General features: G+C 35.0%; 2 protein-coding genes across 2 annotated transcripts; both read left to right on the top strand.

The window, feature by feature from the left end:
- The first annotated feature begins 5,016 nt into the window (after positions 1-5,016).
- LOC145211843 (uncharacterized) lies at positions 5,017-14,351 on the top strand. Its single transcript, XM_080080066.1, has 6 exons — positions 5,017-5,109; positions 7,927-8,007; positions 10,273-11,601; positions 11,806-11,880; positions 12,469-12,684; positions 14,230-14,351. The coding sequence occupies exons 2-6, from the start codon at positions 8,001-8,003 to the stop codon at positions 14,349-14,351; spliced, it is 1,749 nt and encodes a 582-aa protein (XP_079936192.1). The 5' UTR covers positions 5,017-5,109; positions 7,927-8,000.
- Positions 14,352-15,642: 1,291 nt separating this feature from the next.
- LOC145211859 (ribonuclease inhibitor-like) lies at positions 15,643-17,331 on the top strand. The gene is made up of 3 exons (XM_080080067.1): positions 15,643-15,804; positions 15,917-16,078; positions 17,326-17,331. Exons 1-3 carry the CDS (start codon positions 15,643-15,645, stop codon positions 17,329-17,331), a joined length of 330 nt encoding a protein of 109 aa, XP_079936193.1.
- The last annotated feature ends 816 nt before the right edge of the window (positions 17,332-18,147 follow it).

Here is an 18,147-nt window from a genome sequence, read left to right on the forward strand (position 1 = left end):
TACAATAACAAACTTTCTCATAGTTATCTCTTGAAATGCATTATTTACAACTTTGCATGTGTGGGGACCCATGAGTTTCTGCCTGCAGAAACAACCAATGTTATAAAGACAGTAGATAATATGGGACCCATTATAAAATAAGTATAGGAAATATAGTAATGTTTTAAAGTAGGTTATAATGTATATGCAATGGCAATATGTGCTAAGCCACCCTTCTAGTTGTAGCTAGTAGGTATCATAAAACACAGTTAAGAAAGATTTTTTTGTTACAAAGTAGCTTTTTCATTTTTTGAAAACTAAACACCAGAAACATTACCTAGGTTATGTAAAGGACTGCATGCTACTAAAAAGTGCAGCTGGTGACGAGAGATCATTCACATTGGCTAGTTTAGCCATTCATCTCTCGATCTCTTGTCACCAGCTGCACTGATGAGACCTCATAGGTCGCAACAGTGTGCACTGTCTGCAGCTTATCATTTATTGGCTTTATGCTTTTACATAAATTCAACATTCAATACTAAAGTCATGTATAAATTAAGACTCAGGTGACCAAGAGACAAGTGAATTTGTGGGTCACCTTCTGTGTGGTGGTGCTGACCAACCTAAAGAGTGTTTTTAATTGTTTTATACTTTTAAAGAGAGAAATCATATCTTTTGTTTTAAATGAGCTTCATTTCGACTGGAAAAGTGTAAATTAGCAACCTTGATAACATGTTGCATCATTTATACAGATTTCAGATAATTGAAAAAACTGGTTAATCAGGAAAAATGCTTGGCAAATTGCAATCCCGATTAACCAGTTTCTGCAGTAATGATGGAATAAACACATATTGTTTTTGTCCAGATTTTTTTTTCTATTTTCTGTCCAATGCTGGTTTGTGAGACGCGTTTGGTCAAGAAAGAGTGCTTCAAATTTATTCAAATGTACAGAGATGTTGGTTAATAATCCAAATTTGATCCTCCTGAAGTTTGACCTCAATTGACCCAGCGGTTCACCCACAGGCGTCCGAAGCGTACATTTTTTACCGCTGGTTTGTAACGCTCGTTGGTGAAGAAAAAGTGCTTTAAATTTATTCAAATTTGGACATATCTTAGTTATCAATCTGAACTTGATCCATTAGAAGTTTGACCCCGAATGACCCAGCGGTTCATCCACAGGCCCCTGAAACGTAAATGTGTCTAACGCTCGTTTGATCAAGAAACCCACTGTAGGCAGAAGTACCAAGAGAGTAACTCACTGGTTTACGATAGCGGGAGGGCTCAGCTTGACGTCGGACAGACGTTTTACGGGACGTCGTTTCAGTGATTAGAAATCAGCTTTTGTGCACAGCAATGCTATTAGTTATCTAAGTAATAGTATTTTTAAGTTCGTTTTATTAAGTTATCACTCACATTTTTAGTTTTGGCGAAGGTTTTACACCTATGACGTGATTTAAACCTAATAACCGTGCTTCGGTTTTGTGTATGTCAAGCAAAACTTTGTTAATCAAAGTAAAGATGAAAAAGTTAACTTGACTTTTTTGCCAAATAAATGTTTTTTTAAATGCTCGTTATCAGGTTGGTCGCCGCATGATCACGGGTTACTTAAGGTCAACTAGTAGGTATTACAAACACAGTTCATACCTTTCTTTCATCATAATGTAGCGTTTTTTACAATCAATTTAGAAGTCAATACTCATGTATAATTTATGGCTTAAGAGTATTGTTGAACACCAAGGACTGCGTGCTATTGAAAACGGTATCAAAAGGTCAAACAGTGGTTTTGCGTGTGCACCCTGAGAGGTTACTACAGGTCAATGGTACTCGTTTTGCGAAACAAAGTTCAATGAAAAACAATTTGTTATGTATACACTTGCAGTGAATTGCTTTTTAATTTAAAGTGTCTGTAACACAACTGTTACAGCTTTCTAAAAAAATTTATGTTCAAAATCCGACCTTGGACAACAATATATGGGTCAAAGCAAGAGATTAGATTAAAGTACTTGTTATGTTTTTGTAATTACATGACAATAATAGTGCAAAAAGAATACGAACAATTTTTTGTGTGTTGGGTTAATGCTTTCTAAAAATTTGTCCTTAAGAATCTAAAAATCACCGCAACATTTGTTTACTGTAAATCTGCACAAACGGACGTGTGGGAACCCATTTGTTTTTGTTTACAAAAACAATCATATGTGTAGATCAAATGATGTGTATAGTAAATTGGTAAATATCATATAGAATATATAAAATCGAAGTATATCAGAAAGCCACTCTTCTAGTTTGTCCTTTATAATTTAAATAATGCACCATTTTTACACGGAAACAGTTCACATAAACACATGTGTGGGACATAAGCATTGACTCCTGGTGTGGTGTGCCTCCCTAATTCAAATTTTTATGGTGGCATCCATTATAAAATAGCTGTGCTGCTTCTCCCAAAATTCACTGGCATCGTATTTATGTAGTGTTGGTAAGCCGGTCAATTGTCCGGTCAAATACGGTCAATTGACCAGTCAAATACGGTCAATTGACCAGTCAATTGACAGCACTCTAGTTGAGTGGTCAAATACTATTTTTAATTCTAAAAATCAAATGAGGTAAATTTTCGAGGGACTTGCTTTTCTAATAGCTCTCACATAGAAAAGTTGAGGGCATACTTTTGTATTACTAAGTGCTTTGAAGGCCAATATAGATGTGTTTTGTTCATTTGAAATAAATGTCCAATTTAATTAGGAGATACTTTTAATCTGAAATTAAGATCTGATTTCTTTTATGGCAAACTTTGCAAGATTTACAATGCAATTAAGAAACATGGATCACTTCTAGCACGGTTTTATTTTAATACAAATCGAGTGTGATATGTCCATGGGGGTAAGTTAGTTCATTATATTTACTTGGGCATTTTTTTGCAAATGTTGCACATTTTGACTTACAGATAAAAAATCTAAGTTATTTATTGTGTAAACTTGTAGGTACTTTTTTATATTATTGATGGAAAAACTGTTTGTAGCTATGCATTTGGCTTATAATTGCCCTGAATAGATTTTTGTGGATTAAATACAGGTGTATGTATATAATCAAGCTTTTATATATTCCTTGTTTGTCATGAATTGAGATGTGACAACAGCACAAATTACGACTTTAAGCAGAATAAGCAAGTTTTGCAGTTAAATCATAGTTAAAAGATAGACTTCAATCTGATGTTTATAGAATATTATAAGAATCCAGTTCACAAATGTGATTACTGAAAGAAAAATACAGACACACACGTGGGGCCATAGATGAAATAAAGCATGCAATGCAGTCGGAAAAGTCTGTAATATAATATAAACTGAACATTTTCCTATTTTACAGAAAAATTTGCATGAGTTAAAACTTCATTTCCATTACTTATGGTTTATGAGAAGATTTACTTAAAAATTTTAACTAAAATTGCAATTTGATAATGTGTATAGTATTTGACCGATATTTGACCAATTTGACCGGTCAATTGACCAGATTTTGTTTAACCGGTCAAGTACCCAACTCTATATTTATGTATCCCTTCACTGAAGGGGTCAAACTTTTTTCAAATTTGCACACATTACAGATATTGGTGTAAAGATGGTCCATGTGAATTTTGACCCCGTTTGACCGCTCGGTTCACCCACAGCTCCCAAAAACGTGAAATTTTTGAAATGGCTATACTTAAGCAGATGATTCTGGAGTTTCAAACTTTTTTGATTGGTACATTGCAGCGTATTTTGAATTACTTTGTAACTTGAAGTTGTATATGTCCATTTTCACCCCTTTACCTTCAAATAGTTGTTTGTTTGTTCACATGTTAATGAGGTCAGAAATACATTGGGTGCTCCTTGTTGGCTGTTAAAAAATGTCAGTGCAATCGGCTCAGTAATTACTCTCACAGCCCTAATATGTTTTTAAATGTTGTCTTTTGTCAAATTTGTGCTCGCTCAGAGCACAGCTGACGCAATGGGAGTGATTGACGATAGTGGCACATTGAAAAATGCCTCTGCTTCACGCATGAATGCAGTCGTCACTTGACATTTTTTTCTCACTGGTTGGAATTAATATGTTACGATGTTAGTTATATTGGGCTGTAAACGTTAATGTAGGTCAACTTATTCATGTAAAACTGTTTCAGAACAGGTTTTCGACATAAAAAGCCCAGCTAAGCAATCGTATTGTTTGTATGTAGAAACTTAATCAGGGAACGCTATGTGCAGATTAAAAATCATAATTCAACAAACAAAGGGCTATTAAGGAAAAAAATGTTGAAACTTTGTTAAAAGTTTAAATCAGTGGTTCTCAAACTTTTTAAACATGAGGCACATTAAAGAACTAAAATTTCCTTGCGCGGCACACCTCGCAGGTAAACATAACAAATGTTGTTCAAAGAATGTTACTTTTCAATCGTATTGTGGTGGGTAATGATGCTTTTCATTACTAATAACTAAAATATGAGCTTTGAAACATTGTTATGTACACCAGTATTTCGTCATGAAGTTCTAAACACCAGGTAATGTCTGACTTCAAGATAGGGAATATTTTGCGGCACACTTGGAAATCTCTCACGGCACACTGGTGTGCCGTGGCACACAGTTTGAGAATCACTGGTTTAAATAGTTGGACTCATCCATTTTCCAAAACAATGCGCAGCACTATTCCAGTTTAACAATGATTGTGCCTAATTTTTACTGTTACCAAATCGCATATGCACATGTGTGGGGACCCATTAGATTATGCTTGCAGATACAATTATGTTATAAAATGCCAGGAAAAAGATAAGGACCCAATGCCAAATATATATCCATTATAAATATAGTAAATGGTATGAGTGATACATCGTTAAATATGATGTAGTATATATAAACTGGCAATATATAGGAAAATCACTATTCAAGTTAGGTCAGGTGATGCATTCTAAAAATGATGTTTGGGTTAAGCAGTGCTGGTATCAGTGTTTCACACAGTGTGGATGCAAATAGAACTTTTGTCCACGTTTTTGGTATACCGAACCATAACACAATTTATCTTTTGCACATGTATTGTAGTTAACACTGAACTCTTCTTGTTCAGATTACGAGGATCCTTTTGAACTGTCACCCCCTTTTAGGAAAACAAAAGGTAAAAAGTGTTTTAGTGTATTTTTTTGCAAACTTTTTAAGAATAAACAAAAAACGAAAGTATTGCACCACTATTTTTAAGTACTTAATTCAAGTCTCCAGCGTGATATGTGTGCATACATACAAGTTTGTTCATGTGGTCTTGTTGTGTGGCACTTTAAAGAGTGTGAGACCTGCATTAGTAAAATTCTTTTTGGTTGGTTGCAACAATTACATAGTGGAAGTTATGGGAAGGGATCGAAAACTGCTTCTTGATTTTAAAAGGGGTGCTCACAAGAAAAAAGTTTGAGAATAACTGCTTTATGGACAGTGTTCGTTATGGGCCACATTATTAATTTTTTTCTGGCCTGACCAATATATATTTATATAGTCCAGAGGAAAAAACAATTTTGCAAACTTTGTTCACAAACTTTTGTTTTGGTCACCCGAAAGTCAGTTTTTACTTTCAAATAGAGCTAATGGACTACTTTTTTAAGTATTTTTAATTTTAAATAAAATAAAATATTTGACAAAAACTGTTGTTTTTAATCCTGAAAAAGATACAAACAAAACAATGTCGGGGTAAAGAAATGGACATTGGGACTATTTAAAAAAAATGTAAGTGGCTGGTTGAACTTTAATTGAAAGAAATAAACTAAATAAACCAGGGGTGTGGCCACCCAGCGTTTTGTTGACACTCATGTAGGCAGGCATCGACTAATTTATCAGATCAAAACAGTGCTTTCCATACATTTGGTCATTTTTTAAATTTCCTGAATAGCACAGTCCAAGCTGAATGCAATGTTAAACTTAAATAAATTTCCCACTGCAATATTCAGAATTTATTTTACCTACAGATTTGTGTTTGTAAGCATATCAATGATATATTTTTACAGAAGTTTGTTACATCACAGACAAATCTACAAAATTGCATTCTGCGCAAACAATTGCTTAACTGTCACGTAAATAAGATTTTTGAGCCATAAGCTCTCAGTAGTCCCACACAAAAAACTAGTGTGCAAGCAGCTGGTCTAGAACCAGTTAAATATTAATCTAAGAAAGGAAATAATGGTAAATAAAATGGAATTTCCACATTTCCTTTCGACTGAAGCATTATGCAATGTCAAGGTCTTCAAAGAGATTTTGGCATCGCAGGCTGCACTTACAGCTCTAAAAGGCCACATAAGGCCTTTAGGATGCAGGTTCATCATCCCTGATATAAACCATCATAAAGTCAGAGATAACACAGAAATATTATTAATAATTAGTTAAGATTAAACAGCCGAAAAAAACAAGGCACATTAATTTCTTTGTTTTTGAAATACTGCAAACTTTACTTGCAGTAGTTAGCAAACTGTTTGTAAACTAATTAAACCTTTTCAAATTGGTGGTAACACTTTCCATGGCATTTTAACTTTCTTGCATGGGATTATTTTGCCTTTGATTGTGTCTCTGTATTGTTTACCAGGTGTTTTTGGTGTGCAACTAGGTTTAGGTGGAGCTCAATCTCTTTCTGGTGTGCCATGTAACCTAAAAACTTGAGATAAAATAAATTTCCATTTCCTGCCCAAAACTGATTGTGTTCCCAAGCACAAACTGCACTGATTACCCACTTTTTCCCTACTGTGTAGAAATTTTTTATATAGCCCAAAGCCCATACACAAAGAGTGTACTTTTAGCTATGCAAGTTACTTTCTATTTTTTTGGTGTGGCCCTCAAGCTATTTTGTAAAGTTTTGGTTGAGTACTTGTTTTATAGGCTAACTTTTTATTTTCTAAACTTCCAGGTTACAAATAAAAATTTTGGGGTAAAAACTTTGTTTTTTATTACCCCATTCCTATAGAACCATTTGGGGTAAAAACGAACAACAGGATATCTGAAAAAGTATAGAAGCTAGTTAAGTGGAGTCTTTTTTGTTTAATAGGTAACAGTTATGACACAACACAGAACAAAGATTATTGACACCAAACTTGTATTAAAAATCTACAGGAAAGTTTCTTAAGGCTGTCCAAGACTGTTTAAGATTGAAATTTAACTACTGTTGTCAGAACATTGCCTAGAAACAAAGTCTGAAAATGGTTAATGGTTTATGTACAGAATAATTTTTCACATAAAAAAGAAACTGTTGAAAAATTTTTGGTTGAGCTGTGAAGGCATTGTTTTTTACCCCAACCTCGGCAAAAAAATTTTTTCACCCTTATTGACTATAACAGTATTTTTCTCTATTTCGGACTTAACAAAAAAGTTCTGTTTGTGGTTTTTACAACTTTTAAGTGAAGAAAAAAATAGAGTTGCACTGCACAGCAATTATTGTTGGGTAGTTATTTTGTCACATAACACTTGTCAATAAAAATCAAGACATTGTTGGGACTTTAGTTTTGTATTATGATGCAATGGAGCGAAATTTTCAGTAATTTTTTCATGTAAAATGTCCAGAACGAAATATCAAATAAAAAATATCCATATATCCTGTAAATGACCTTGTGGGTTTAGCCCAAATTGGACATAAAAGAAACTTGATGAATTTGTGGAAAAGATCCTGTGAGTAATGCCATGTTAGGTGCCTTTGTTCTGTTGTTACAAAAGTGGCACACACTTGCCTTGTTTTTGACTTCTGATTTTGTGTAATAAATGTTTCACCTCTTGTAGGGTGAAAATTAAACCAGCAAATTTCATATGTGGCAATATAGGCTTTTATAACCAGACCAGATTTTTTTTGGCCACCCTACCACTCCATTAATCAATGCTAATGGTGCCAAGTTAGAAGGTTAGGGATTTTACCCTTAACTATTTGATTGATTGCAAAAACTTAGTTATAATCTGTGTCTTATGTTGACAGGTTTGACTCTGCAGACGGCTGATCCAGGCACTTTTGAGTTCAGATTCACTTCATCACAAGCATTTCAAAGGCCCATGAAACGTAAAATTTTAAAAACGACTCTGCTTGCCACATAAATGATCCAATAGTTTTATACATTCTTGGTGTGCATTCTGAAGTGTGTTGAATTTTTTTAGCAACTTTTGTGTGGATTTGCTGATTTTTCACTTCTTAAACCCAGGAATTATGGGTCCCCTTCCCTGAAGGGGACACATATTGAATTTTACTCAAATTGTTTGTTTTTTTTCTTCCTTTTTTTTCTCCCCAAAGTTTGTCGGACTCGTTTTTCTATCAAATGTTTGATGGATTTGGCTAAATTTCCACAGATGGTAGATATAGTTATGTAGATGTGCATCCCACTTTGTTTTTGTTGATAATCCAAGTATTTACCCCGCTAGCTCCCTAAAATGGTTATTTTTTCCCCGAAGTTTGTCCGACTCGTTTTTCCATCAAATGTTTGATGGATTTGGCTGAAATTTATACAGATGGTAGATATAGTTATGTAGATGTGCATCCCACTTTGTTTTTGTTGATAACCCCAGTATTTACCCCGCTCGCCCCCTAAAATGGGTGTTTATACCCAAAGTTTGTCCGACTCATTTTTCTATCAAATGTTTGATGGATTCGGCTGGAATTTACATAGATGGTAGATATATTCACGTAGATGTGCATCCCACTTTGTTTTTGTTGATAACCCCAGTATTTACCCCGCTAGCCCCCTAAAATGGGTGAGTTTTTGAACAGTGTCAGAATTGGCTGAAATTTGGATTTCTTGTATGGTATGCCATTTATAGGTGTCAATTGTTGTGTTCAACCCTGTAGTCCTAACATTTATCCCACAAGCCCCTAAAGTGTAAAATGTGTTTGTATGTTACTGGGCACCACAAACGAAAGATTTCTTTGGCGCAATAGTGTTACAAGGGCAACCAGTTGTTTGTTGCTCGTTGGTGGGTTTCTTTGTAGTCGTTTTTGCGCCATGGCAGTTGGGGGCTTGTTAACAGCCCTATGACGTCAGAAACATTAAGGGTTGTTGCTCAAAACACCTCTAGTGGTCAAAATTTCAAACATTGGCGGATTGGGCTGAAATTTTGCAGTCATATTTGATTGAGGCATTGTGGTTTTTATATATTTTTTAGTTTGTGTGTCGAACCAAATTAGTTACCCTACTAGCCCCCTAAAATGGGTCAGTTTTTTTAAAACGTTAAATAGGACATACTTTAACCAATATCTGGGGTGAATCTAATTTTACAGTTTGTATTCTACATACTATTATTATTTAAGCCCAGTGCTGATCACTGTGTTTTACCTTACAACACCCAACTTTTGCATGGTTATCTCCTGAAATGCATTATCTACAACTTTGTATGTGTGGGGACCCATGAGTTTTTGCCTTTAGAAACGACTAAAGTTATAAAAGACGGTGACTAATATGGGACCCAATGCAAAATAAGCATAGGAAATATATTTATGTTTTAAAATAGGTTATAGTATATATGCAACAACAAAATGTAGTAAGACACCCTTCTAGTTTTGTTTTAAGTTTAACAGTACTTAAGATCAGAAATACAAGCCCTACTGTATTAAAAGTTTATACATTTTTTTGTAGTGGGTTCCTTGTTTGGTATTTACATTTTAGCTCAATTAGCTGAGTGGAATCTTTGCAGCCTGTAAACACTAAACAGTCAGAAGTGAGTGATTCACTGGTTGCAATTGAGCTGGTTTATTACGGAGGGGTTGGCAGTCTTTTCGATGCTAGAAATCAGCTGTTTTATGGTGTATAAAGTTAGCAAGCATATTTTTAGTTTTGGCTAAGGTTTTATAACTTGGATGTGATTAGACTCGATGAACAGTACAATTTGTTATGTGTATGTTGTCGCAGAATTGCTTCTTTGGCATGATAAGGCAATGAAATATAAATAATCTGGGAAATAAAGTACAGTGCGAACCATTATTTATATTTATAGTTGCAGCGGCTTTGTAAAAGCATATACCTTAATCCCATAAATGACCTAGTGGATTTTGTAGAAATTGGACTTAATGACATCTGATTTTGTGTTAATAAATGTTTCACTTTTTGTAGGTTTTTTAGCAGTCTTAATAATGGTTTGTAGTTTGTTCTTTGTAAATATGCTGCTTTTTAAAATCATGAACATTGTGTTTGATTTTCTTTCCGCTTTAGCAACAAGCAAATTTAATTAAAAAAACATTTTTAAATACGTTTGAATGAAAAAAAAATTTTTGCAAGCAAAAGATTGTCTTTTATAATGTTTCAGCTCTTTGTATAATTGAGGTTCATTTAAATTTCAGTTATTGCTATTAAAAAACACCAAGAGGAGCATATGAAGAGCTTACCAGAAAGTGTGGTGTTTTATGATGAAGCATTGAAACCCAACCAACTTCCTGATGTACATCCTGGAATGTATATGTACAAGGCCTATGAAGGAGAGGATCCTAAGATAAAAAAAGCATACCAGCCAATTAACTGGAGACTTCCAGAAGAGTTCATACCATCCACCAGACAGAATTTTTTCACTACTGCAAATCAGCCAGTTTACTTTGACCAAATTTTACGCTTGACCTCAAGAAAAAAGTTTATTGCACTAGTTGGCCCACCTGGCTCAGGAAAAACTACTCTTTCCAAACAATTGGTAAAGTTAAAAACAAATCAATCTGCCAAGTTTCTTCTTAGATTTATGGACTTAAATTATGAGCAACCTCTAGCATGCAAAAAACTTTTTGTTGACTTCCTTTGTCCTGCGTTAGATGATGAAACAAAAGAGAATGCATTTCAATGGATGATAGAAAACCAAGAGAAGTGTGTTTTTGTTTTTGACGGCTATGACCAGGCCATTTGGTCACTCAAAAACATGACACCAGTAAATGCAGGTTATGATACACCATTGCCAATTGATCAGTTAGTAGCAAATCTTTGTTGCAAAAAGTTCTTTAAAGAATCTTTGCTGATTTTCACATCGCGCCTCCAAAGTATTCTTAAAATCCCATCACAGCTTCGTCCAGATGTTACAGTTTATGTCAATGATCTTTCAACTGAAGACATGAAAAAGCTGTTTCGTGCTTTGGCTGGGGATAAAGCAGATGAATTGTGGGAAACGTTATCCACCAAAACCCCACAACTCTTTGGTCTTTGCCATAATCCTTTGTTACTGCAATTTATTGTCTTTGCGGTTTTACATCAAGGTTTCAACAAAGAAAGAACAGTTACAGAGGTTTTCCGAACTGTGTTAGAGCAACTAAGATACTCTGAACATGCACGCAATGTGGACATTGCTAAGTTATGGGAACCAATTGGTAAAATGGCATATGAAGGCATACTGGAGGAAACAGTTGTTTTCACCAGAGAAAATCTTGGCCACCTTGATGCAACAGTTGTCCAAGATATCATCATAGTCTTTGCTCATAAAGTTGGCTTTCCAAGTCAACGGTTATTTGATGGTGATCAGCTATTTTACTTCTCACATCAAATGTTGCAGGAGGTGTTTGCAGCCAAGTACATCTGCGAGTTCATGCCAGATGAAGAATTCCACAAAATCATTCCCAAGGTGACTAAGGGAGGTCATTGGTCGATGGTTCGACGATTTTTATGTGGTCTACTGCTGGGAGACAAAACTAAACGCAGTAGGTTCCACAATTCTCAGCTGAAATAGTTCACGGGTCAATATGCTTTAATTTCACTTCTAAGTTTACCGTCATAACCTGTTATGTAACTCTTTCCTGAAGAAAACACAAATAGTTTTTTAACTTTTTTATTTTCACTTTTAATTGTTGTTTAGTTCCACTTTCACTCAATAAAGCCCAGATCACATTTTTTTCTTTCAGCAGGCAAGATGGTATTGTTTCGCCAAAGCCTCATTGAATTCATGACAACCAATCTGTTGTTTGGTTCTGAATTAATAGGTATGAGTGTGTTTGATTTTTTTATATGTGTACTTCACACAAAACAGTAATGTTAAAAATTGATATCCTGCCAATGAAAGCAGTTGGACAGCTTGGTATTAATACACAATTTATAGTGAGACTCTGTTTTTCTGAAGTTTACTACATTAAGAAATTTAAGTTTTATTCAAAAACAATTTTAAAGGAGCATTAACTAATAAAAAATTGAAATAGGAAGCGACGCCAGTGGAAAAAACTACTGCAACGACCTGGACAAAATAAATCTTGTGTTCTGGCATAATTATCTTATTGTGATATTTTGCTCAACAAGTGAATTTGTTTAAAGCTTTTAATAAGGGATTGGTCAATTTTTCTCCTTTTTGTTTAGATGTTGAATCTTCAATTTTCAATTACTTACAGTGTTGGTGTGGAAATAAAGAAGTAGGCAAAATAAAAAAAATGAAATTATAACAAAAATTCAAAAACAACCAGTTCTTTCTTTTTTTTTAGAAACGTCCACACTGTGTTTGTATGTTTTATGAAAACTGCTCTGCTTTATCCGTTTATACAACCAGCAAAAACTGATCTATTTTTTGTTTATGTTATTAGATTTATTGACGGACTTGCAAGAATGCTCAGATGATGAAAAGGATTTTCTTGCAAGTTATCTTCCTGTGGTGTTTAATTTTGGAAACACTCCCATCTCATCCAGTGCAGCGCACACCTTGGCTGAAATTCTCCCGAGGCTGAATCAACCTGTTGAGCTGAGTCTTCACAACTGCAACCAGAGCGCAGACACACTGCGGTTCATTTGTGGAGGAATCAGTAAAATGAAACATGGGGTTTGTAAAGACTGTGATTTATTATGGGTCTTTCTTCTGGAGGATATAGTTTTCTTTCTTATTTTTGCCTATTTTTTTTCTTATATATGAAAATAATATTTCCAGAGTTTGATCTGGCAGACCTTGTAGTTAACCCACAGGTTCTCAAAAAAGCAAAACTACTAAATTCACCCTCCAATTATGGGTCCCGCCAGGGGACACAGATTGATTTTACGCAATTTGTTTGTTTTTTCCTTCCTAAAGTTTTCCTGACTCGTTTGGCATAAAATGTTTGATGGATTTAGATGAAACTTTTTGGTAGAAGTGCACTTTATTTGTTTGTCTTGATAACCTCAGTATTTACCCCACTAGCCTTTGGATAGATTGTGGAGTATGTCATTTAAAGTTGTTTTTTTGTTGTGTAGCTCGAACATTTACCCCACTAACCCCAGATGTTGCTGGGCACCACAAACAAATTTTGTGGTGTAATGGTGCTGTAAGGGTAACTATTATAGAGGTGATATATTACTTGTGTTTGTAGGTTGTTTGCTAGATGTTTTTGCAAAATTTGTCATAATTTATAGCAAAGGACAAAAAATTGTCAAAATTGTTAACAAAGTCAAAATTGTTTAAAAACTGCATTGTTATGGTGTCGTAGAGGTGGTCGTGAACTTTTCATTTTACACCTTGTAGCCTACTTTACACTGTTGTAAATGGCCCATTGTCTACTTATTGTAAATCATAAACCATAAAGTGAAATATATAGGTTGATATGGTGTGAAGCTCAACACACCCCAAAACGTGTAAAATTTTTGGTAGATCCCAAGTCATTTTACGCATATTGTTTTATCTATTTTTTTTTCTTTTTTTCCGTCTAATGCAGATTTGTTCCCACGTTTTGGTCAAGAAAGACTGGTTCAAACCTTTTCAAATTTACACACATTATAGATGAAATTTTTAAAAGTGGCTATACTTGCTAAAGCAGATGATTTTGGAGTTTCATCATTTTTTAAATGGTACATTGCAGTGTATTTTAATTTGTAACTTAAAGTTGTATATATCCATTTTCATCCCTTTACCCCTAAATATTTGTATGTTTGTTCTCGACTTAACCTGCTGAAATTTGAAACAGCTGTTGATAGGGTGCTCCTTGTTGGCTGTTAAACATTTCAGTGCAATCGAGTAATTACTCAACAACGCAGCATGATTTGTTACACATATGTAACATGACTTCTCAAACTAAAAGCGTTAATAAAACTGTTTCAGAACAGGTTTTGGACATAAAAAGCCTAGCTAAGCAATCGTATTGTTGGTATGTAAAAACTTAACGGCGTCAGGGAATGCTATGTGCGGATTAAAAATCATAATTCAACAAAGGGCTATTAAGGAAATAAAATGTTGAAAAGCCCAATTCTGCCCACTGAAAAGCGAATATCTTGGCCTCACGCATAACTGGACGTGCTATCCGGCAGTCTTTTTGCACTGTGCAATTAAGATATGTTTGTAGATCATTTAAAAACGTTTGTTATGCAATTGTTGTATCATGCAGTTTTGCATCTTATGGCGATTAACGACGGGCCCCTCTTGCCGCCATATCTTTATCTAGCAACATTCGCACGCCCCAAGACAATGATCGCTGACAGAAATGAAACTGCGAAAAATCGACGCTAACCTCTGTTGTCTGGAGCTTTGCATTGACCCCAGCTACTCTAAAATGGAATATACAGGAAAACCACTATTCCAGTTTAAGAATGATTGTCCCCTGTTTTTACTGTTACCAAATCGCACATACACATGTGTGGGGACCCATTAGATTATGCGTGCAGAAACAATTATGTTATAAAGTGCTTATAAAGGAAATGTTATTATATGTTATGAAGGAAAAAAATAGGGACCCAATAAAAAGTAGGTGCCAAATATATATCCATTATAAAGTAAAAGGTATATGTGAAACATCGTTAAATATTATGTAGTATATACATAAACTGCCAATTTATAGGAAAACCACTATTCTAGTTTATCTTTAGTTTCGACAAATGTATTGAACAATTTTTGTTGTGTCTTAGAGACAGTTTGTCTTTTGGGAGTGAGTTTTATTAGCTCATTTCCCTTTTCAAAATAGGCTAGGTCTAGATTGTTCAGATTTTTGCCCTTCTGTTAGACTTTTGCACATCCTTTTGCTTTAGTTAATTTGGTCTGGGCCATATTTTAACTTTTTGTACAATAATGCGTAATTTAACTACTTGAGTTGTTTATACATCAAAATTTGTCAATAAAATGTTTTTTAATGTCAAAATTGTAAATTTTTAGTTTTTAGGCCAAAAAACAATTGCCTTACTTTTGACATCAAAAGCATTAACGGTTGTTGCTTAAAATGCCTGTAGTGGTCAAAAATTTGATTGGTTGGGACAAAATTTTACAGAACTGTTAACTAAGTCATTGTACGTTCATATTTTATTAGTTTGGGTGTAAAACTCCATCAGTTACGCCCCCAGCCCCCTTAAATGCTCACATACGACTTTGGGCTCCTTGCAGCCACCCTAGAATTCGCTATACAGGCTCCAGTTTAAAAACTGCTGCTACACAGCGATGAGCAATTAATTAACACACAAAATAGTATATATGTAGCTATAATTAGAACACCGTCGAGGTCCACATCCAATGCTTCAAGGGTCAGGATATGGACCACAATCTGCCAATTGAGTAGCCCTGTTCTATACCTTACTGTTTAGCATAAACTTGATAAACAATACTTAAGTTTTGTGAACATCAAACAAAACATTGATAAACACAAGTCAAAAGACAAACTATGCATCTACAAATTTTTACCTCTTCCAGCAGTCTTTGTTATAATATGCCGTCATTTCCATGAGATCATTCCATCACACGTTATGTGACATTTATTTATTTCATCAATTGTTTAGTTGACATTTACAACAAACAAGCCTTAAATCTTGTGCAGATGGAATTTTTTGGTCTCAGTGGCAACAAGTTCGGATATAAAGGGGTAAAAATTATTTCCGGTTGTTTAGATGAAGTAAGGGTGTTGGATCTAGAGAATTGCAGGATTTCTGCAGCTGGTTTAAAAGTTTTGTGCATGGAAATAAAACACCTTAAAACTCCGGTAAGATTTTTTAACACTACAATATTGCAAATTTGAAGCTAAATTAAAATCGACCTAATGCTCTCACTTGTCAAGTGACATTTACAAGAAGCAAGCCTTAAATCTTGTGCAGATGGAATTTCTTGATCTCAGTGGCAACAAGTTCGGAGATGCCGGGGTGGAAATTATTTCCAATTGTTTGGAAAAAGTTAAGGAGTTGAATCTGAGAGATTGCTTGATATCTGATGATGGGGAACAGATTTTGTACAAAGAACTTGAAAGACTTGGACTTCCAGTAAGATTGTGGTATCAATTTATAGAAATAATACACCGATGTAACAGAATAATGGCATTATTTAGTGACTCAGTCAGTTTACTACCATTTACCCTAACATTGTGTTTTAAAAAAATCAATGCAAAACAGATCATTATGTGTCCCCTTTCCTAAAAGGGACACATATTGATTTTACTCAAATTGTTTTTTTGTTTTGTTTTCTTTTTTCTTCTCCCCAAAGTTTGTCCGACTCGTTTCTCCATCAAATGTTTTATGGATTTGGCTGAAATTTACACAGATGGTAGATATAGTTATGTAGATGTGCATCCCACTTTGTTTTTGTTGATAACCCCAGTATTTACCCCGCTAGCCCCCTAAAATGGGTATTTTTCTCCCAAAGTTTGTCCGACTCGGTTTTTTATCAAACGTTTGATGGATTTGGCTAAAATTTACACAGATGGTAGATATAGTTTTGTAGATGTGCATCCCACTTTGTTTTTGTTGATAACACCAGTATTTACCCCGGTAGCCCCCTAAAATGGGTATTTTTCCCCGAAGTTTGTCCGACTCGTGTTTCCATCAAATGTTTGATGGATTTGGGTGAAATTTACACAGATGGTAGATATATTCATGTAGATGTGCATACCACGTTGTTTTTGTTGATAACCCCAGTATTTACCCCGCTAGCCCCCTAAAATGGGTGAGTTTTTAAACAGTGTCAGAATTGGCTAAAATTTGGATAGCTTGTATGGTATGCCATTTATAGATGTCGATTGTTGTGTTCAACCCTGTAGTCCTAACATTTGCCCCACAAGCCCCTAAAGTGTAAAACGTATTTGTATGTTACTGGGCACCACAAACGAAAGATTTCTGTGGCGCAATAGTGTTACAAGGACAACCAGTTGTATGTTGCTCGTTGGTGGATGTTTTTGTGCCATGGCAGTTAGGGGCTTGTTAACAGCCCTATGACCTCAGAAACATAGGCGCCGACTTAAAATTTTTCCCGGGTATGCCATATTGTATGACGTCACAAAGTGGCGTCATGAAATACCAATGCATTTCTTCCTCCCCGGTTGGGAACCACTGGTTTAAAACGTGTTGCATATTTTTAACCCATTGAGTTGTATGCAGTATTAAATTTAAAGTTTAGTGTACTTCACACGATGCCCTTAACTGCCAAAAACTTTCGATAAGCTAACACATTAATTTTGGGAAAAGTACCAACCTATACGTTTGTGACATAACAATAAGCTTTGTTGTTTGTTCAGTTGTAATTAGAAAGTCGTTGTTCTTACGATAGAGGCAGTTAGAAGTAATATTGGACAGTATTCTCATAGCTTAGTTCACAAACGCCAATTTTTTTATCGCGTGATTGTTGATGTTAAACCCAGACAGCAGCGCTTCCCCTCCTCTCGCAAACGAACGCCAACCTTTGTTGTGCTTTTACCACCGTTTAATATTTAAATTCCAATGCTTCTTGAAGACGTTACAATTGTAATCAATGCGAACAATTCATGGGCTGTGAAACAACGAACACGATTGATATCAATTGTTTATGTTACGTATTGGTTTGTATTACAATAATTTCCTTAAACGCAAGACTAACGTTGGTCCAATTCTCGGGTATGCGGCATACCCGAGGTTTTCGTTCAGGTATGCCTGGTCAGACACATTAACGGTTGTTGCTCAAAATACCTCTGGTGGTCGAAATTTTAAACATTGGCGGATTGGGCTGAAATTTTGCAGTACTATTGATTGAGTCATTGTGGTTTTAATATATTGTTTAGTTTGGGTGTCGAACCTAATTAGTTACCCTACTGCCCCCATAAAATAGTTCAGTTTTTTAAAACGTTAAATAGGACATACTTCAAACAATATCTGGGATGAATCTAATTTTATAGTTTCTATTCCACATAGCCCAGTGCTGATCACTGTGTTTTACCTTACAACACCCGACTTTCTCATTGTTATCTCTTGAAATGCATTATTTTCAACTTTGCATGTGTGGGGACCCATGAGTTTCTGCTTGCAGAAATGACTAAGGTTATAAAAGACAATGACTAATATGGGACCCAATGCGAAATAAGCAT

Source organism: Phallusia mammillata, chromosome 1 (assembly GCF_965637545.1).
Source record: "Phallusia mammillata chromosome 1, kaPhaMamm4.hap1.1, whole genome shotgun sequence".
In the NCBI taxonomy this organism is placed as follows: domain Eukaryota; kingdom Metazoa; phylum Chordata; class Ascidiacea; order Phlebobranchia; family Ascidiidae; genus Phallusia; species Phallusia mammillata.

Coding starts and splice junctions, on each gene's coding strand:
- LOC145211843 (XM_080080066.1), top strand. Junction 11,602..11,805: donor GGGAGACAAAACTAAACGCA/GTAGGTTCCACA, acceptor TTCTTTCAGCAG/GCAAGATGGTATTGTTTCGC. Junction 12,685..14,229: donor GTTCATTTGTGGAGGAATCA/GTAAAATGAAAC, acceptor TGTATCATGCAG/TTTTGCATCTTATGGCGATT.
- LOC145211859 (XM_080080067.1), top strand. CDS start 15,643: ATGGAATTTTTTGGTCTCAGTGGCAACAAGTTCGGATATAAAGGGGTA. Junction 15,805..15,916: donor TAAAACACCTTAAAACTCCG/GTAAGATTTTTT, acceptor AATCTTGTGCAG/ATGGAATTTCTTGATCTCAG.